The sequence below is a fragment of the Musa acuminata genome, chromosome BXJ3-8, assembly GCF_036884655.1.
Source record: "Musa acuminata AAA Group cultivar baxijiao chromosome BXJ3-8, Cavendish_Baxijiao_AAA, whole genome shotgun sequence".
NCBI classification, from domain to species: Eukaryota; Viridiplantae; Streptophyta; class Magnoliopsida; order Zingiberales; family Musaceae; genus Musa; species Musa acuminata.
Window position 1 is genome coordinate 18,919,458 of NC_088356.1, and position 21,898 is coordinate 18,941,355.

Below are 21,898 nucleotides of genomic sequence, written 5' to 3' on the forward strand. Positions count from 1 at the left end.
GAGATTATTGGGTAGAGCCTCTCTAATCTAAGAGGCTTAGGTAGTTAGATGGAGATCCAGTACCCAATATGACATGATCCATTATGGTTAAATTGATAAGGGGCCTCTATAAATATGAGGGAACTAAAGAGCCATGAGCTAGGTTCTTTTTTACTGCCACCTCCTATTCTCTTCTCTCCCTCTCCTTCTCATATTGTAGCCCCTATTTGGGGCATGTGGATAGTACGAAAGGGCAACCTCTTCTTGATTCTGTGGTACGTGCGAGAAAGAGTTTATGGTAGTGATTTGAGGAGCGTCTTCGCAACCCTTACCGTGTGGATCATCGTTAGAGAGGAGGGCATTTGAACCCTTTCATCCAATCCCACAAATCAATAGAAATTCAGGGATATACAATCTCCCTAGGTAATTATCTTGTGTGTAGTTCACGGGTTTTTACACACCAACTTTTGTACGATGATAAGAAACTATTTTTTTACAGAAATTCTAATATTTTTATTTTTTGTTCTTCTACTGCTTATGAGATGTCATCCCAGATTTTCTAACATAAACTAACTGATATATTTAAGAATCAATAAAATAAAAATTTAAATATTTCAAATTTTGATAGGTGAATCGGCCAATTCTTTTGGAATTATGCAGATCCCTTATTTTGCCTACTCAAGAAAAATCAGATTAATATTTTGAATATAAAAATTTATAGATAACTACTTTCGAATCGTCTGCTCACTGTTTGCTTTGTGTTTAATGCCAATAAACCAAAATTTATTCTCACATTTTTAAATCCACCCCTCGATCTCAGCCATCCGCCAACGTGGCACCGAGGGAAACTTCTAGTCGGTGATATATTTCGCTGAGATCTGGATGCAGTGCCGACCGTCCAGCTGTCGGATCCGAAACAGAGTTCGTCCACATACTCGGCTGGCACCCATCAACATGATAACCATCGAAACCCGGAAGGGAGAGAATAAGAGCGAGGGAGTGCGTGGGAGAGAGGGCGCGGCAAAACCGACCATTCTACGCGCGTAGAGAGAGAGAGAGAGAGGATGGCATCTTCATCATCAGCAGGGGAAGAGGCTCGTCCGACACGGATAATGATCGGGGTGAACGAGTCGTCCATACGGGGATACCCGCACCCCTCCATCAGCAGCCGCACCGCCTTCGACTGGACTCTGCAAAAGATCGTCCGATCCAACGCCGCTGGGTTCAAGCTCCTCTTCCTCCACGTTCAGATTCCCGACGAAGACGGTACCCCCAAGTCCAAACACCCACGCACTCTTACTCTCTTCCCCCTTCCTCCTCTTTCTCCTTCTCCTCCTCTTTCTATTCTCCCCTCTTCGGGTGTACGGCCGCCTTTTGGTTTTAGGGTATGGCGATTTTGGATCTCTTGCCCTTCCGATCTTCCACCGTTCTGTTTGGATCGAATCCTAAATCCAAGAGGGAGAAGGGATAATTAATGATTTACACTCTCGTCGTCTCTGTTAACTTTGCTTTAAATTCGAATACTTTTCAGCAGTCGTTCAAATTTATATTATTTTCGTGTTCTATGGTTAAATCCTTTGCTTTTGAATCATGCATCTTTACTAATTGCTACTTAGTCTGCGTTGCATTAACTTATGAGTTGTATTATTCTGGGAGGAGGGAGAGGGAGAGAAAGGGAAGGATGAGGGAGGTAGGGAGGGAGTTTGTTGGAACCTTGTGGAGTGAATTGTGTCATGCATATGCTTGTTAAAGGAACTAACGTCTGTAATCCTCAATGAAGCTACTTAAGGTTATGCTATCTTGATTCATTACCATTTTAAGCTAGTTACCGCCTTAAACCAGCTACACTTGCCTAGTGCACCTGCTGATCCTTCATCTTTGTGAACTATACGTTGGTTATTAATGCTAGAAATAGATTGAAGCATAGAAGGTGATCCTAAGGCTCCAGGGTTGCAAAATTCTTCTTGACCTGCTGTTTATAATTTCTACTAATTATTTTGATTGAAAACCAACGCACTGCTTTGTATCTTATTATCTCAAGCAAAAAACAGCTACATTGCTTAACAGTTTTTCTGATTCCCTTTATAGCTACCAACATTAGGAGTATGGGAATGACAAAGGAAATGCACTCAAAAAGGGGATATGAAACACTTGTAAAGCAGCCATGGGAATTTGTCTAAGGTTTTTTCAGTGGGTCCCTGTCTGAATCCATCAAATGGAGAGGAATTTGCCATTCTTAATCTCAATGACACTTCTAATTTAAGCCTTGTTCCAGATGTGTTGTTTCTAAAGAAACCAATATGGATCGGCTGAAAATGTTGTAATGCCACTCTGAAACTCATTGTTTTTAGTAAATAATGCTTATTATAATCATTTCTGTTTTGTAACAATAATAATTCGGAGCAACCAAAACTTGGCCTAAAACAGCCAAAACAACCAAATTCAAGCAGGCCAAAACTGCCAAATTGTGCCCAGATCTGAAACTGAAATTGGATCAAGGATGATATTTATGCATGCAATACTGGGCATAATACTGTCATACTTTATTGGCAGCATGGCAATGGTCTTGATGAGATAAAAAAAATTGCTCACTCTCAAGAAATAAATTTCATGGTAGTTAGGGCTGTCGACAGCGAAGTATCTGACTGGATTTTAAAACAAAGTGACCGTACTTTGGTGCTATTAGTAGGGATAGTTGTGGATTCCTCTTTCCTACTTTGGAAGTATAATTTAGAGAAACACATAGGCTTCATATTTGTCTGTGTTTTGTATATACAAATGCAGTAGCATATGCATACACTTACATATATCAACATCGATTTGTTAGGTGCATAGGCTGAGTACTGCATTTTGCCATTAATATTTGATGGAGAATGTTTCATGGTCTCCTCATGCTTATGTGAACTGTGAAAAACACTGATATTGCATGAATTATCTTTTGCTGCTTTGAAGGTGTAGATGATACATAGATTAGAGGAAATGTCTGGCACATGATCTTCAAATTATTTGCAGTTTTATATACTAGCACTTAATTTCTTTTCATTCAAGGAACTAAATCGTTTGCAAACAAATAAAATCATACCTTTATCACGAGAAGAATATATTTCCTAGTCAACAAAACATACTCTAATCACTCAAAAACATTGATTTGTATCATGATTTAACTCGCATTTTGCACATGATTGAGTCCTCTGCGGTGGCTTCCCTTACCAAATCTAGATGTCTGGACCCTCTTGTTACCACTTTCTGATTCATTTCTTCTCTTAATTTTTTTTAGTAAACTTGTCCTTGCTATTCCTACTCCTGATATTCGAAAATTCTCTTTATTGTTCTACACCAATGCTCGGTCTCTCCTTCCAACATAAAGGTGGCAAAAGAAATCTTCTAATCATCTAAGCAATTTAAGACATCAAATATTTTTTCCATTCGCATCATCTATTGTTCTGCCACTATTAGATCACAAAATAGGGAGGACTATGCTTCTTAAATTATTCCATTCCTGATCCATTCGAATTTGATATCCCCGATCAATAATTTTATCCCACACAATTACTCAGAAGAAGATGAAGCAAGAGGACTAGATGTCCTTGTCATCCTAGATTCCTAAAAGATATAAAAGAAAATTACCATTGATTACTATATAATTTACTAAACATCAATATATTTCGCACATCAAACATATCAAATATCTCAGTGATCCTCAAATCATGCTCTAATATCACCTTTGTCATGCCCCTCTAAATTAACACATTCGGGAGGTGTGAATCTATCTTAAATCAAGAATATTATATTTCATCCATAATCCGCGATCTAAGATCCAAACTAATATTTGAGGACATTGAAAAATATTTAAACATTATTCATATCCATAAACCCTGTGTATTTTATAATCATACATCACATCACTCGATAATTCAGGAAACCCAAACCAAATTTAACAAAACATTAATAACACTTATAATCCACCAGTGTTAGAATCTATATAATTGTAAAACCAACCATTTACCACAAGTTCATATCATCGTAAACTAAACTTAACATTTCAAAATTCCAAATGTAAGAGGTCTTCTAAAGCTTTTACATGATATATCAATTCAGATTCATCGACAACATTTCATTACACACAAAATGCACTTATACAACAATATAACAACCCACAAAGACTTGTTTACAAGTTGAATAGCTTTCTACTACCTCAGCCCAATTCCAACATTTCAGTGAGCGACAAGCTAACCTAAAAAATTTATATAGCAACGGAGTGAGCTACAAAGCTCAGGAAGTGACAAATATATCCATCACGAGAGAGGACAATTTCAAACAAACTTGGTATCAAAATACAAGGTAGGATACAAGAACTTATAGATATCCACTCATTAAATATATAATCGCAATGTCATTTCATTCGAAGCATGTTTTGTTCATAACAATGGAGTAATGAGTAATTGGAACATATCAATGATGTAAGAGGCATTTCAGAGCATATCAATGATATATGAAATATTTTAGAATATATCAATAGCAAATAAAACATTTTGGAACATATCAACTGGCAAATAAGAAACAAAAGCTCAAATGTAATATTTGACGTTGCATTCATTTCATTCTTATCCAAAGCACATATAGAAACTCATAAGCAATACTTTGGATATTATATCAAAAACATAGAGGGTACAGTGGGATCACTGACATAATATCGTCCATTCATTTATGGATGACCATCAGACAAAAGTCTCCTACGTTTGGGAGCTCTATCCACCCATGTTTTGATGAAGTCAGAGGGGGCGGGTAGAATATCGTGGGCTCTAAGCATAACTCCCTTTTATCATTTTTGGTAAATATTCACATTATCCCATAAATACTAGAGTAAAAAAGGACATTGTGAGTAATAACATTGGTGCATATTGAAAACACATGCAAAACAATGAAAATATACATGTAAACATAATATTTCACATAATACATTCAAATAATACATAATATTTCACATAATACGATGTAAACATAATATTTCACATAATACATTCAAATAGGAAAGGAATTAAGGACCAGAGCATACAAGAGTTCAAAGCAGTCACATAAGGCTTGATTAAAACAAAGAATATTAGATGAATTCAATTTCAAAGAGATGAAACAAAAATAGGCAAAATTGACAAAAGTTTCATTTTGGCAGAATTTGAAAGACGCACTGCACGAATTATTTGAATAACCAGTTATGCTTCAAATTACTCAAAATAGGTTGCATTTGAAAGATATATCAATCTACTTTTAGATGAATTAATTTTTATACGAATTAGAGTTTCCAACAGGGAGTTACGAATAATTTAGTGACAAAAGGTTAAAAAACATCATCTCTGTTTACCGAATCCATAGGGTCGATTAAAACAGATGTTTCAGTAGGCATTTGTGCTTCAAATCTTTCAAATCAGGTATGCACAGAAAGATTTATGAGTTAGTTTTCAATAAAATAGGTTTTGTCGTAATTAGAGTTTCCAACAGAGTTTTAAGAAATTTAGTATCAAAAGGTTAGAAATTATAGTCTCTGTTTTACAGATTTCATAGGGTCAATTGAAATAGAAGTTTGGGCAGGCATTTGAACTTCAAATATTTCAATTCTGATATCAAAAGAAAGATCTATGAGTCTACTTTCACATGAATAAGATTTTGCTCAATCAAAATTCGATGTAGAAAGTTAGGACTAAAACAAAGCATAGAGGTCAGATTATTGAAAAATTTTAGATTCATAGTTTTGTATCTAAACGAAAGAAATATCTGGTGCTAAATCAAAATCTTTCTTATTATTCAGAATTAAGATGAAAACAAAGATTAAGATTACTGTAGGATGGGGTTAGAAACTTGCCTTTGAAATTTTTGATCCCAGATGAGAGGATTTGAGCGAGAAAACCCTAAGCCCCAAAATTTTTTTTTTCTTCTTCTTCCTCTTTTCCTTTCTTCTCCACCAATGCTGCCTTCTCATGTTCCTTAAGAACGAAGGCAGAGGTGTAGAGGCAGTGGAATTTGTCTTTTTTGTATATTTTTCAGTTTAGTCCTTGTATTATTCATATTTATGATTAGGTCCTCAGAGTTTACAAATAGGTCCTCAGTTTTTTTTTACTACTAGGTCTTATAAACAATTCAAAACAGATTCTTACATTATAAATAAGTCCTTATGAAAATTCAAAAATGAGGGGATTACACTCTCCCCCTCTTAAAAGAAAAATTAGTCCTCTACTATTTTGAATTGTTTATAAGACCTATTTTGAACTTATTTTGTAACTTGAGCACGAAAGTGTATTATGGCTGACTATTTTTCTCTCTACTATGGCCAACAAAAAGGATTCGATGACATGGACAGTATCTATGCGTCACCCGATGATTTCCAGAGCATGCATCAGAAAGAGAAGATAAGAGGGATTCACTTGCTGCAGTACTTTGTAGAACACTCTCATCAACTTGGGGTAATTGAAATTGGTTGAGAGGCCTTATCCTTTTTAGTTTGTCAATAAGAGTATTGACTTATACCTAGATGGAAAATTTTATCAAAAGTGATACTATAAATTTGCTTTTCTGATATTTTGTTATGATTTGCAGATACAATGTGAAGCCTGGATAAGGAAGGGTGATCCAAAAGAAGTTATATGCCAAGAGGTAAAGAAGGTTCAGCCAGATATTTTGGTTGTAGGAAGCCGTGGTCTTGGACCCTTCCAAAGGTAGTAGATTGTTATTTTTTGCTTCTGTTGGGATTAATTCATTTTATATATGTTCATTCTGAAATTGCTAGTTTGCATACTTTAATTTCTTGCTCTGCTTTATGGTCGTCAAGCTGTATGTGCTTTGATCCATGTATTAGTATCTATGACCAACACTTCCGCATGATGTTCGATATATATTTGAGAGTCGACAAGCTTTGTTTTTTTATTATCATGCCTATTGGACTTGACTTTTGTTGCTTGTTTGAGTTTTACTTATTAACTATTATATAGTTTAGGCATTAGATACTTTATCGCAGCAAGTTGAACATTAGAATTTATTGTTTAAGATCTTTCTGCCATAAAAAATATTATAGGTCACACTGGTAGAAACTTTTTCCTACTTTCAGAGTTTTATTATTATGATTTTTTTTTTACCGCAGATAAAGACTGGTTATTTCATAATGCAATGAGATTGTAATGAAGCTATGAGAAATGTTTGATTTCTGTACTTAGGGCATATGGAGGTGAGACTTCCCTTAGAAGTTGTTGGGTTCTGTGATTAAAGTGAACCCGATACTTGTTTGTATTGCCATTATTCTCCTATTGTGACACTTAGCCTTCTTTATAGTTTTCTTATTCAGTTGTCTCTTTGTTTTCTGCAAGTTATTGTTGGGAACTTTTTTGAATCTTGATTGGCAGTCAAAATTTTAAATTTTAATGCCATCTCGGTGCAATTATACTAAAATGATATTGCAAGAGTACCGAGAAATTAGTGCTGAAGTACCAAACAATATTTGAGTAGTAATTTAAGCACATTATTAATTTAAGTTTCTGCCACTGATTGGTTTGCTGTTTCAGTACTCTAAGATTACCCTTCTGTCATGAAGTAGTTGTTATTATCTTCCTAAACAGAAAATTTCGTTTTTTAATAAGTTTCAGCTTGTGTTTCTACTAATTCTATTTCTGTTGGTCACCCTAATCATTCTTTGGAACACTCAATTCTTCAATGTCCTACATAAGTGGTTCTATAACTGAAAAGAGAGGTCTCTGTTTAAAAAAATTCCATCATGGAGGTTGTTATATCCAGAAAACAGTTTAATCTGTTGCATTAGATGTTCCATGGTTCTTTTTTAAAACCTTAGCAGTTCCATTGATATCTTATAGTTTCCTTTGCATCTCTCTTAGTCTCAGTTTACAATCTAAAATATGGGGTACAATTATTATAATAATATATTTGTAATATTCAAAAATTAATTTAAAATCAATCTGACTAAAAATAGATAAAGATAGATTTTTTTTTTCAATCAGGGTATTGTATTCTCTTTTTAAGTGGATTTTGATAAGAGGATTTTTTTTAAAAAAAAATTGAATCTTAATATAACAACAATAACAAAGCCGCAAGTCCTAATTATTTGGAGTTGACTACATGAATCTTTTGTTATTATTGAGATATATAAAAAGTCATATATTTAATTAAGTTTAGAGTAATTAGATTTTTATTATAGTTTCTATTAAAGTTTTTTAAGTCTTCATATACCTGTACCACTAACATTAATCATTTCACCTCTCTTGACTATTGTATCTGGAGGTCTACTAAACATATGCCCATACTAACAATTCTCATTTTATCATCTATCGAGGTAATATCTAATTGTTCACGAATAAAAATAAAATTTTTTTAAATTTTTCTTGGTAACTCCAGGCATCCATCTTGACATTCTTATCTCGGTAACATAAACTTTTTTGTATATGTTGTTTTTTAACTGTCCAATACTCAGATCTATGAAAAATATTTCTTTTTCAATTTTTCCTAGGAACTCCATGTATCTATCTTGGCATTCTTATCTCGACAATATAAACTTTTTTGTATATGCTGTTTTTTAACTGTCCAATACTTAGATCTATGAAGTATTGTTAGTCTCACAGTTGTCTTATAAAATTGTTTTTTAGTTTTAAAGGTATTCGATGATCACACAAGACTCTTGAGTCCTTTGCCATTTTAACAATCTTATTTTTACTCTATGGATAATAATTGATCCAAGAGACCTAATAAATAGAAAAAATAAAATTAATTATTTGATTATTAAATTTGAGATTTTCATCATAAGACTCTTAATATTCGTAAGGATTGAAGGTACCACCTAGCTTAGTTGGTAAAGACTTTGATAGAGTATCACAGTCCTGGGCTCAAATCTCGCCTTTGCTATTTGCTCTGTCAAAAAAAAAAAAAATCTTACTAAGAATCTCCCTTATTTCTTTATTAAGGACTAGTAGAGCCCCTTTATATTCATCAACGGATGAGTTGAGTCTCGGTCCACAAGGAGGGGGGCAAGGTGGTCTGCTGCCGGAGAGAGAGGTTCTCCTACTCTCCTAGTTTCGTTATTATAGTAATTTCATTATTTTTTAGCATTTAAGAGATAGTTGATTTGGTTTAGATTAATTGTGAATTTTCTTATAATTTTTGATAAATTATTTCAAAGTTTTAGATTAAATCATAAAATCTGCATTTTAATGATTATTTAAAAACTGAGTTTTAGATTAAGATTTAGATCATATTGTATTTGCTCTAACCTACAATAAATTTATATAATTTTACCAGGTATTCACGATTTATTGAATTTTTAATTTTAAAAATGTTAGTTTATTGATATTTTAATTTATGAGAAATATTTTTAGAAAATTTACATTTTTAGTTTGATATTTTTGCATAATTATTATTCTAAATTTTTAAAAGTGTTTTATTAAAAAAAGAAAACATGATGATTTGATTGAGGAATTGATTGGGTTTGGGTTTAACCTGAGCTAGGTTTGGGTTCAACGTATCCTTAGACCTAAGCTAAACCTAGGCATGGATCGTGAGTCATCATTGGCCATGCAGCCTAGAGGCCTATGTGGTTCAGGGCTTGGCGCATATGTTGAACCTGTGGGTCGGCCTAGAGCGTCATGTGGCTAATCTCGGCTTGGGCCTATGTAATGCAGCTCGGCACAACCAAACGCCTGAAGACCATGCTCAGTCCAATTAGCCAATGTTGACGTCCAACCCGTTGTCCTCTCCCTTATGGTGGACAAGTGCAATGCACATGATCCAATTGGGCTTCTATGTTCTGATCCAGAGTTGAACCTGTAACCCTTGTTGTCGTTGGCATGTGTGATACACGTGACTAGTTTTGTAGGTGGGATTAGAGCTCGGCCCAGCACATGCGTGCAGGGATCTGGGCCCTTGCAGTTGCCCTCTTATTGCTAGTTAAACCCTGTTCCAAGATCGCTTGTGGCTCGACCTAGCATTGTGCAGAGCTCAACCTTATCCAATTTAACTGTTAATTTAGGCCAAACCGAATCATTTTGATTGGCTCAAGATGATTTATTGTGACTGAATCAATTTTGACTGGTTCAAGCTTGTTTAACCAAAGTTAGACTCAATTAAGTTTAAATTAGATCAATTTAAGGTGTTTCCATACTAGTCCTAAAAAATGTCATATGCACCATATTAAAGTCTAATTTTAAGCTATACTAGGAAGGACAACAATCCCTTAAGTTAAGTAGATTTTAACGCTTTGGTTTAGCCCTACATCAGGAGTTTCTAATGATAGATTGAGTTATAAAGGCTTGATGGATGTTCTATTGTCAAATCCAACAAAGTTAACATGTTAGTTATCCCATCAGGTTGGGCCGTGATACTTTTATTTTGGCCTGTCAAATTTGTTCATTGTTTTCTTGTGTGTGTGTGGGGGTATGGAATTTCTTTTCTGAAGTTCTTGTACTCTTTTTTAATGCAAGTTCTTTTAGATTAATTTGGTGCTAGTAACATATTCTGATTTCTTTTATTTAGTTTCCAAATTAGATGATTTCTCTGCACAGCATATTAAGTGAATGGCAGACATAGTGTTTGGAGATTGTCCACTCGTCCTCTAGGGTTGGTGCAAAGTGCAGTTTATTCATGTGAATATTGTTTAAAGGAATTCCTGTTCTCACATGTGAAGAAAGATATGCCATGATCATTGAATCATATATGCAAGGCTGAATTTAGCTTTTATACCGGAACTAAATATGGTGCATGGCCTGGACCATTTAATCCTCAAGTTTCTGGTTGCCTTCATGAGATGTGTTGACTTGATATCCTTTTGAAAATTTTTTTAACTCCGTAGTCGAAGGCTTCATAATTTTTGTTTATTAATGGAGATAATCATGTTCTTGTTTGTAATGACATTAAATTCATGTATTTATCAAAGTTTATTCACTCCTTTATGAATGTTATTAACTAAGTATACAGTGCGCGTTTTACTTTTCTTTTTCAGGGTTTTTGTCGGGACTGTGAGTGAGTACCTGGTGAAGCATGTAGATTGCCCGGTGGTTACCATTAAAAGGAAGGCTGACGAGGCTCCTCATGATCCAATTGATGATTAGTGTTCAAAAACCGTGTAATATTGCTGGAAATGCACATTTCTCGGAACAAAACCAAGTTGAGATTTTTATGGATGTGTCTCAGCTTTATTTTGGATGATAAAACAGAAAAACTATAAGTTGTGTTTAAGTTATGCTCATGGACATGACTCTGCTTCAAAATAATGTATCAAGAATTGTTTTCCCAGTGGTTCCGCGGCTATCTGGATGTTTGATCGTGGCATTTTTTTTCTCGCAAGTTCCAAACGGGTTGCTTTCGCTTTCTTTTATTTGAGTAGTGTCCTTATCAGCCTTCTGGTTCATATTTGAGAATTTCTTTTTGATGATTTTTTAGAAAAAGTTTTTGACTATGGCTTTTTCTTACATAGTTAAGCTGGTTAAGCTTAAATTTATTTTTGAACAGTTAAGCTTAAATCTAATTTTGAACAGTTAAGCTTAAATTTATTTTTTCAAAACAATGGGTTTGCGTCGTCCGTTCAGTAAAATCTTACTAATCAACTCAGGTTAAAATGATTTATGCTGGTTTAATATATTTTTTTTTAATTATGCTGGTTTAATTTTATTTTTATTAAGAAAATCTACAAAGTGATTGTTATCTGCACGGTGTTGTTCTGATAAGTAATTTTTTTATTGTTTTTATTTGTCTCCTTGTCTTTCATACATGGATACGGGGGTTGATGTTCTTTGTTTTCTTCTTTGTTCTTTGTGTTTTTTCATTTCTTCTTGAATCAAGAACACACAACATCACTTAACTATATTGTTTTTTGTATATGTATATGTATATATATATGTATATATGTATAAATAAATAAATATATATATATATATGCATATATATATGTATGTATATATATATGTATATATATGTATATATATATATGTATGTATATATATATATGTATATATATATATATATGTATATATATATATATATGTATATATATATATATATATATTCTCATGAATAATGTGGTATTTAAAGCATATTTTCTTATTTTATGTTTATTTATTAAATATAAATATTGTTAGGATCGAGTCGGTACTAAGAGGGGGAAGGGGTGAATTAGTGCAGCAAATAAAAACGATATCGGTTCAAAAATCTTTTATTTGATAAAAGCTCGTATCGAAAATGTAAGTTTAACTTGAAAACGTACAGGAGCATAGTGAAAAAAGTAAGCAAGTAAGGCAGTTTACAGTAAGGGAATGAAAAGCAAAATAGAAATACAAACTGAGTTTTATAGTGATTCGGTCGTCGTGACCTACATCCACTCTCGATTCCTCTTCCATCGAGGCCACCGACATCCAGTAACGATCTTCTTTCAATTGGCGAAGATCAACTACCCTTTTACACTCTTTCTTCTTTTCACGGGTTTAGGAGACAACCCTTACAAGCCTCTCTTTCTTAGACCTCACTTCTCCCTTTAGATGAACTTCTAAATACTAGGAAGAAGTGATCCTAAATCCTAAGAGAGTTTCCAATTTTTCTCAAGTATTTTTCTTTCTTTTTCAACTTAATTTTATGCTCAATTCTTGCTACTCCAAATCCTAAGAGGAATAGTGGGGTATTTATATACCCCAAATAGTATTAAAATTAGAGCTAAAAAGGCCTTATCTTGAGTTTCTCGGGTCCTGGCGGTACCATCGCCTGCAGCACTAACATTGGGCGATACCACCACTTAGGAGACTATGTCTGGGCGATGCCATCGCCTGACATAATCTCGGAGATTGTGCCACCGATGGTTCTATCTATTGGGTCATTGTTTGGGCATTTCACTTAGCCCAACACAATTTAAACTTGGGCCCAATTGGCTCTTAATTGAGTTGGCCCAATTCCAACCCAATTACACCTAAAACCTACTTTAATCTAGACAATTATTACAAAGCTTGAATCAAATCTCGTCCGACATGTCATTGGTTCATCGACGCTTCGTCCGATTCTTCGACGCATCGTCCTCTCTTGTGGCCTATTATCCAATCGGCGAATTGACCTTTGCAACTCCAATTTTCTTAGCGCAATTTTCACTCTTCTTGGCCTGATACTTAAACCCATGGCCCGAAGCCTTTTGTTGATACGTCGATCAATCCTCTAGCTCGAAGTCCAATCTTCAGACATATTCCACTTCGGCCCAATATGATTCTTCCTACTTTAATTGTCTCTCATTGATCGAAGCTTCCTGTGTCACTCAAAACGCAAATAAAATCATAAATACTATCAATTAGTTTCATCATCAAAATCCGAGATTCAACAATCTCCCCCTTTTTTATGATGACAACCAATTGATGACAAAGTTAACCTTAACTCCCCCTGTCAATATTCCATATTGATGGATCTTGAATTCAAATTGAATTCAAGTCAAAGCAATATTTCATCATGAATATTTCATCATTATCATAAGTTGAAGTATTACATGCATAATACTAAATCATCATGTATATTTTTAAAATATAAAATCATCATTACATGGATGATTCCAAATCATTATTCATCATGCAATGCATTATCATACCTTCTCCCCCTTTGTCATCAACAAAAAGGAGAAATGCATCTAGCAAAATTTTGAGATATGCAAGTTTTACGACATACAAGCTAGCAACAATTTTAAGTTGTGCAAATTTATAAATTTTACTTCTTAAGATAGGCAAGATAGCACTTTCTTGAGATTGCAAACTAGCAATTAGTGGTGATGTTCAAGATAGCAAGTTCTTTCTTCTCTTTTGAGAAGTGCAAGCTAGCAATGTTTCTCCTTATAATTTGTAAGCTAGCAAATTTAGCAAGTGTTGTTATATCATATTAGAACATGCAAACTAGTAAATTTTATATCATTTTAGAGTATACAAGTTAGCAATTTTATCTAACCCTTTATCATTATAAAAAAGAAGGGAAGAATACAATTTTGTAATCCTTTTCCCTTTATATCAATTTTCATATTATGACAAAGATAAAGTATCATTCTTAATTCAATATGTTTGTGCATCATTATAGTTTCAAATTAAAACATGCACAATTTCAAAACCTTACAAATCATCCTTATTTTATATATAATACCAAAAATAAATCAATCATCACTATAAACATATCATGAATCAATCATCACTATAGACATATCATGCATGATGCTCAAGCATTTATGATACATCATTTTGGGCATAACATTCGTGATACTAAGACATTAAAATTTTTAAGCATTTATCTCTTCGTACATTAAACCAATATTAAAATTTTTAAACATTTATCACTTTTATACATGATACCAAACATTCAACATTTATTTTCTCCCTATTTGTCAAAAAGAGGGGAATAGCACAAAGGTGTAAATATTCGAGTCATCACATGAAAGATATCAAGAAAATTTTGATGATGAGATATACTTCATGAATACAAGGAATTATATAAAAAAAATCATATCATGAAAGATAAGATCATGTGAATACCAAAAAACATAATTCATTTTGACAAATCTCCTCTTAAATAATCAAAAGAAAATCTTAGGAGATTGCTCTTCAAAAGAAATTTTAAGTCATGAATTCCTAGAAAGATATTCTCTTTAGTAAACAACAAAAGAATTGTAGGAGAACAAATAATAAATTATCTCGATTCATGCATAAGAATTCTCAAGATTCATATAGAAAATCTTTCAAGTTGTAATCAAAAGAACAATTTAGATAATTTTTCTATTTAGCAATGGTAAAAAAGAAACATAGGAGAAAAATATCTCAATTCATGCATATGAAATCTTCAATAATTAAGATCATGAGTTGGATAAAACTCATTCAAATCTAAATCATCAAAATCACTTTAATAGTTCAAGAGATTCATAAAATATCATAAATAGATTCATTAATCTCTTTTTTAAAAAATTGATAAGATAGAGAAAATGAAATTTTCAAGAAAAATGCTTTCCTCTTTTTAGTTGTTTCAATTTAAGTGATTTTATTTTTACAAGCATGCCAAAGTTTTTATGCCAAATCAAAACATGCATCATCGTTTAAAACCGAAAAATAATTTTCATCATCAAGGTTGTTGAATCTTGGATTTTGTTGATGAAATCAATTGATGAGTTTGTGATATAATATGCATTTTGAGTAACATAGGACTAGCTTCAATCAATGAGAGACAAATTGATTAAAGCAGGAGGAATCAGACATTAGGCCAGAGTGAACATGTTAGAAGATTGGACGTCGGGCCGGAGAATCGGTCGACATATTGGCAGAAGGCTTCGTGCCATGAATTCGGGCATAGGACCAAAGGATCGAACATTACGCCAAGGAGATCGGAAGTTGCGGGAGTCAACATGCCGATTGGGCAATACGCCGAAGGATCGGATAAGCGCCGGATAAACCAATGACATGCCGAACAAAGGATTCATGCTTTGTAATCATTTGTCTAAGATCGAAGTAGTTTAGGGGGCTAATTGAGTTAGCTCTTGATATAATAATGTTAACTCAATTACGGGTCAATTATATCTTAATTGGGACTGATTTGGACTCATTGGGAGGCTCATTCAGTGACCCAATATGTGTCATTGTATTAATGATTTATTATGAGTCAATATATCACATAAACAGACTCTAATGTCTATTAACTCAAAATTGAGGTAATGAGCTTATATATTACGTTTTTAAAAATATAGAAGTTACTTTAGACACGAGTAAACCATAAGGGCTTAAGTGGTTCATAGCCAAAACAATATGAGCTAAAATGGACCTTAACTTTTTTTAAAACTTAAATTACATGTGTTATTATATTAATAATTTATTATGGGTTAGCATGTCACGTAAAAATATTTTAATATCTGTTAACTTAGACTTGACGGAAGGAATTTATATGTTATATTTTTTAAAATATAAGAATTATTTTAGACATAAGTAAATCATAAAAACTTAAATGATTCATGATCAAAATTATAGGAGTTTAAATGAACCTTAATCCTATAAAATAATGATACATATGATATTCTCGTAAGAGGAATATTACCGATGCGATAAGCGTGAATGAAAACGAGAATAAAAATAAGAAATAAGAGGACCACCGGGGGTCAAGGGTAGTGTGTTGGCAGCAGCGAACAACAAAAGATAGGATCGCGTGGGAAACAAACATTATTGTATTAAGGTTTATAGGGTTACTGTCTTGTCTGATCCTTGTTGATCACTGTACCACATGTGGATTGTCCGTAATTGGGGGGCCTACGTGTTGATAGCCAGTGCGTACCGATCTAAGTTGAAATTGCATTCACTATTCCTGTAGGAGCAGTTGGAGCGATCACACTTTGGAAGTTTCCTTCGGCCGTTGTTATCTGTCAGGCTTTGTTATCCTATAAAAATTGCTTTTACAGTGACATTTACTATTTCACATAATGAATCTATTTTACAAGTCTATAGGTTCTATTTCTTGCATGGCACTTTTAATTTAAAAGAAAATCTTCTTGCATTATGATGTTTAGGTTAGGCTAACATTTCTTGTGGCTGTGCAGTTATCGCCAAGCCATCAGCCATCAGAATACAATAAACACCCTTGATTGCATTAACTGCAGCTGAGTTTGCTTTTCCAGCTGGCATACCACTAGTAACTCTCCATTTTTGTCTTTTGATTTTTTTTTCTCTGGTAAAAACATTTAGTTGATAATTTAGGATAAATAACTTCAAAATTTAAGACTACGAAATGGACCAAATAAGTGTAGTACTTAAAAAAGAAATGTACCAAATAAGTCGTAACAGTTACTATTTATGGCAAGAGTAGTAATTTTCTATATCTTTAAATAATTTTTCTACATAACAGTAGTCTTGATAAGCCTACAAAAAAGTGTGATCTTTGTTCTTGATGAGCAGGCTTTGATAAGCCTTGATAAACTTGGATGAGGATGTCCCTTGCTCTTCTTTTAAACTTCTTGTTGCCCAATTAATTAACCAAGAACGAATGGGAGGCACTAGGAATTGGTATTAGGTGGGACAATTAAAGAAACATCTGGCCCAATGCGATTAATAAATGAAGTGAAAGCTCTTTGTTTTCTGTTTATTGATAATTTTCTATGTTCGTTTCATAGATTCTACAAGTGTAGGCCATTATGTCTATTGGAAATATACCATGTGATACAAGGAAGGTACGATTGTCAAATTAATCATGCTGATTTAGGAACGTTTCTAGAGGGATAGGAATTACATGTTAAACTAAAAAAGTACAATTCAAAGGGACATGATGATACGAGGACTGTTAGAGATGGTTCTCCTTTAAGGGAACTAGTGGAAATGTTTCATGTGGTTGTCATCTCAGAATTAATTCATCTTGATATTGATAATTGTAGTAGCTCCTCCATCTTTAGGAGATGAAGTTGTGATCATTTGGTTGGTGTTAGTTATATGACAATGCATGTCTAGGAAGAACTGGTGTGCTGACACAACATAAATATTGTCGAACATGGTACTCTTTTTTATAATTTATATATTCTTATATTCATAATAATATAATGGATTTGTCACCTCCCGAATTTATAAAAAAAATAATAAATCAATAATTTATTATTCATAATTTACGTAATAACTTTTTTTTTTTCATTCGTGTTTGAATTCAAATCGATGTCTTTACAATAGTAAATATTTTATTAATTAGAAAAAAGATCACATCTTTTTAATAGATTACTTTACATAATAACTTGGTAGGATCATAAGTCTCTTCCACCCAAGCTTCGGATCTATTACAAAGTAGTAGATTACTTTAAAAATAAATATAAGATAAAAACATATTAGCAACTATACAAATCTCAAAATAATCATTAAAATAATTTTTAATATTCATAAAAAAATAAATATCAATAATTCAATAAGAAATGACAATATATCGATTCATTATAAAATTTATGCATCAAAAAAATAATGATAATTTCTTACATAATAAACAAAATCATGCATCAACCACATGCAGCACATACATAATAACAAAGGCGTACATCACTCGATGGTGCACTCTCCCAACAACGGATGAAGTGGCATATTTCACGAGATAGATTCTTTCCAACAGTGGATGGAGATAATCCATATCGCACTCCTAACAGCGGATGAAGTGGTATCCCTCACCCGCTTAAGTAGGGACACGTTCCTCCCAACAATAGATGGAAGAACCGTCTAACAATCACGTTTGACGACCTACTCATCCCTGGACATAATCGTCATACCTGCCCTTGGCAGGGATACATAAACATTCATGATCATTCATTTACACTCATCCATTCACTCACGCATGCGTCAAGAAATCAATATGATTAAATATTATGAGAGACCATACTTGATGTAAATATGCTAGACTATATTCATTGGTGGCTCCACACTGTGATGAGCCTCCTTTCACAAGTTGCACTTCCAATGTGAACTACTAGTCTAGTCACATCTATTACATGATACTAATCATATCAATATCATAAACATAAGAAAATAGAAAATCAATAATCATTTTCAAATAACATCTTTAGATAAAACCTTTAAATTCATCGAATCATAAAAGATATGAAACATCAATCTCTCAATAGTTCTCAATAAACCAAAACTCTTATTGGAATATCTCAATTAATTTAAATAAAACTCAATTTGATTATGACCTAACGGAACCAACCTCAAATCTTTATAGAACCAATCTGAAATTATCATAGACTGATCTAATTTAGATTTGATTGATCTCAATTAAGTCAAGTAGGTTTGAATTAGTCAAGTTAGTTTGGAATCACCTTAAACTGACTTTAACCGATCAAACCTCTCTAATTTAGTCAATTAACGAGCTTAAACCAATAAAGGGAAAGAAAATTAGACTATGTCGTATAATGCCAGACCAGACCGAACCAGCCCACTTAAGTCTTAGATGGGTCACATGCACTGCACATGCTTGTTCCAAGTAATAGGTTGAGTTGAGGTACAACAGGCTAGATAGAGGAGTAATGATGTGTCTAATGCTAATCGCATAGTTGGGCAGACTTAATTTCATGGACTAGGCTAAGCCTCACTTATAAATTAGGCTGAGCCTTACCACTGAACTAGGCCATGCTTGGCTCGCAAGTTGGTCGTACCTGGACACTTGAGTTGGGGTCATATTTGACAACATGAATTGGGTCGTACATAGCCACATGAGTTGTGTCATGTCTGGCCACGTGGTTGAGTCGCATCTTAACACATGGGCTAGATCATGCCTAGTTACACGAGCTTTGTTGTACTTAGCTACATGGGCTAGGTCGTACATGACCACATGGGCTGAGTCGATCCGATCTGAAAGATCAACCTGACTCAAGTTGGACCCCAATTAGACTCCTCTCATCAAATTAAATTTTAATATTTAAAATTATTAAAGAATAACTCAAATCCATTAACTAAAAATTTAAATTCATGATCTTAAATTTAAAACTAATTACATTATAGAATTTCACACATAATTCTTAAAACATAAATATATCTAATTAAATAAATTAGAACTATTATGCTAATTCAAAAATAAGAATTTTAATAATTAAATCAATATTAAAATTCACTTAAGCTTAAGATATCAATATAAATCAAATAATCATTCTAACATCATAAATCAATTATTATTATTTACTAATCATAAAATTTTGAAATCAAACATAATCATGCATTATAAAATTATAATAATCTCAACATCAAGATTTCAAAACATAAATCAAAGCTAATTAAAAAGAAAAAGATCCTACCTCTCCTTGACTATCCTTTCCCTTTATATAAGAGAAGATGAGATCTCCCGAGAAGGTAAGTAATAATTTAATTCTTATTTTTAATTTATTTTTATTTTTTTTATATAAAGAGAGAAATATAATATTCATTTCTTATAGTTCACACACGAAAATGGAATGTAAACTATGTACTTCCTAAAATTCAAATTAATCATTAGAAAATAAATTAATTAATAATTTAATTGATTAGTATAATTCTTAACTTATCCTGATTAAGGAAATCAAATTTAATCATTTCCTTAACTATAGTACACAAACATAAAAGTTAATAATAAAATAATATGTCATTTATAATAATTAATTTATGTTAAAAGAGAAATTATCGGTGATTACATGATGAATCATTTGCATGTAATATGCATGATATAAATGGATAAGCTGATGGATGATTCTTATTATTTGAGCATGTCAAGTTATTAATTGCATTTTTTATGCCTTTGTTAGCTAGTGGGCAAGTGAGGTTTATAAGCCATCAGACTAGTATATATCGGTTGGTATATACCTATTCATTCATAAACTAAAATATGGGGCTTTTCAATTTGGAATGGTTCACATATCATTTAGGGCTTGTTGCTTGGTGAGTCTTGTGAAACCATGTTCAGTTGTTTTTTTTTTTCTTTCTCTAATAAAATCCTAAGAACAATCCTCGGCCTCGGTCACCCGTCGTGTTAGCCCATTTGTATTTATAATATTATTCTTATCATCATCAAGACAATAATCTTTTGTTGCTATTCAGTTTTTAGAAAAAAAATCATATAAATATCTATATAGGGAAGTTAAGCTTTTAGAGTAAAATTTAATAGGAGATTTATCTACATAATTGACACATTATTATTTTTGGCACAAAACAATATGATGAACTGTAAGCATGTTTCAACATCAAATATTCTTCTTTAGCATCCTTTGTTCGATTATCTTTCATTGTTAAATTAACTTGGGTTTGCATTCAATCCATCGTAATTTTCATCTGTTAGATTAATATAATCATTTGGTCAGTAAAATCACTTAAGTCTATTAGGAAGCTAGCCATCATCTCATTGGTGGTTCTTCCTCTGGTTGAATGTGGTTCAAATTCAAACTCCTACAGCTCTTTTCTAAATGCTTTATATCTTTGTTTTATGATCACCATCTATAGTCGAGGAATCATTACTATGATACCATCTAATTCGTATGGGACTTGAGTTCGACGATTTATTAATTCAATATCATCTAGGTTTTGCTAAAAGAGTTACATTTTTATTATAATAAACGCACCTTCAAAAGTGAAATTAATCTATGAATTTAAAGTGCCTAAAAGAAGAAATTGAAACAAAGTGTTCTTGAGCAATGATTGTTTGAAAGTTCTCATGAGACATGCATGAATAGATAGAGGTAGAATGCTTATTACTAATTTTTTCTTTATTTCCTCCTCTATTTGGCATTGTGGAAGGAGTTGAATATGTCAAGTGTTGCATCTTTAGATGTCAAGATCGAAAACGAAGATCGAAAATGAAGCTATTGGTTTTACATAGTCCTTTATTGAAGAATTCTATTGTAGGCTATAAGAAAAGGATTTTTGGCAAATCTTGATTACTACAGGACTATCAAAGCTTTCTTCCTCTTCTCCTCTTCTTCTTATGCTACAAAAAAGACCTTTTTGAAAGTTATTAAGGATGGCAGCAATTTGAAAAGGATATCTAAAGTAGTAATAAGTAGGAAGAAGGAAAACGACCTAGTTGTTCTAAGGACGGTTGAAACCCTAAGATTTATAGGATTGTGATAGTTGCCCTAATTTTAGTTCTACCATGATTGACATTAAGCTGACTTAGTTGTGTTTTAGATGGGTCTTTCCTCCCTCTTTTATGAGTAAGAGTTTGAGGTTTAAAACTTGTAGTAGAGTCTGAATACCTTTAGAACTTGAAGAGTCCTAATGTACTAAGAATCTTAAGCTTACATAAATATGAAATTTAAGCTTGATATAACTTAATTTTAGTATTACTTGGTTTTGAGCCTCCATTTGTTTGAAAATTGGGAACAAATTGTAGTTGACTTGGGCTACTTTACATAAATGCTTCTTATAGTATATATTGTAATATCATATTATGTAGTTGATATAACAAGATTGAT

At 32.8% G+C, this 21,898-nt stretch overlaps 1 protein-coding gene across 2 annotated transcripts; it reads left to right on the forward strand.

Annotated features, from left to right (window-relative positions):
* The first annotated feature begins 898 nt into the window (after positions 1-898).
* LOC135644066 (universal stress protein A-like protein) lies at positions 899-11,256 on the forward strand. 2 transcript variants are annotated; one of them, XM_065161475.1, is made up of 4 exons: positions 899-1,245; positions 6,313-6,434; positions 6,568-6,686; positions 10,964-11,256. In XM_065161475.1, the coding sequence occupies exons 1-4, from the start codon at positions 1,044-1,046 to the stop codon at positions 11,070-11,072; spliced, it is 552 nt and encodes a 183-aa protein (XP_065017547.1). In that variant the 5' UTR covers positions 899-1,043; the 3' UTR covers positions 11,073-11,256. The 2 variants fall into 2 exon arrangements, with proteins under 2 accessions (XP_065017547.1, XP_065017548.1); XM_065161476.1 differs by having other exon boundaries at positions 944-1,245; positions 10,939-11,146.
* Positions 11,257-21,898: the final 10,642 nt, after the last annotated feature.

Excerpts from the sequence above, each read along its gene's own strand:
- LOC135644066 (XM_065161475.1), top strand. The coding sequence starts at position 1,044 with ATGGCATCTTCATCATCAGCAGGGGAAGAGGCTCGTCCGACACGGATA. Across the intron at positions 1,246-6,312 it reads TCAGATTCCCGACGAAGACG|GATTCGATGACATGGACAGT; the intron begins GTACCCCCAAGT and ends GCCAACAAAAAG. Across the intron at positions 6,687-10,963 it reads GGTCTTGGACCCTTCCAAAG|GGTTTTTGTCGGGACTGTGA; the intron begins GTAGTAGATTGT and ends TTTCTTTTTCAG.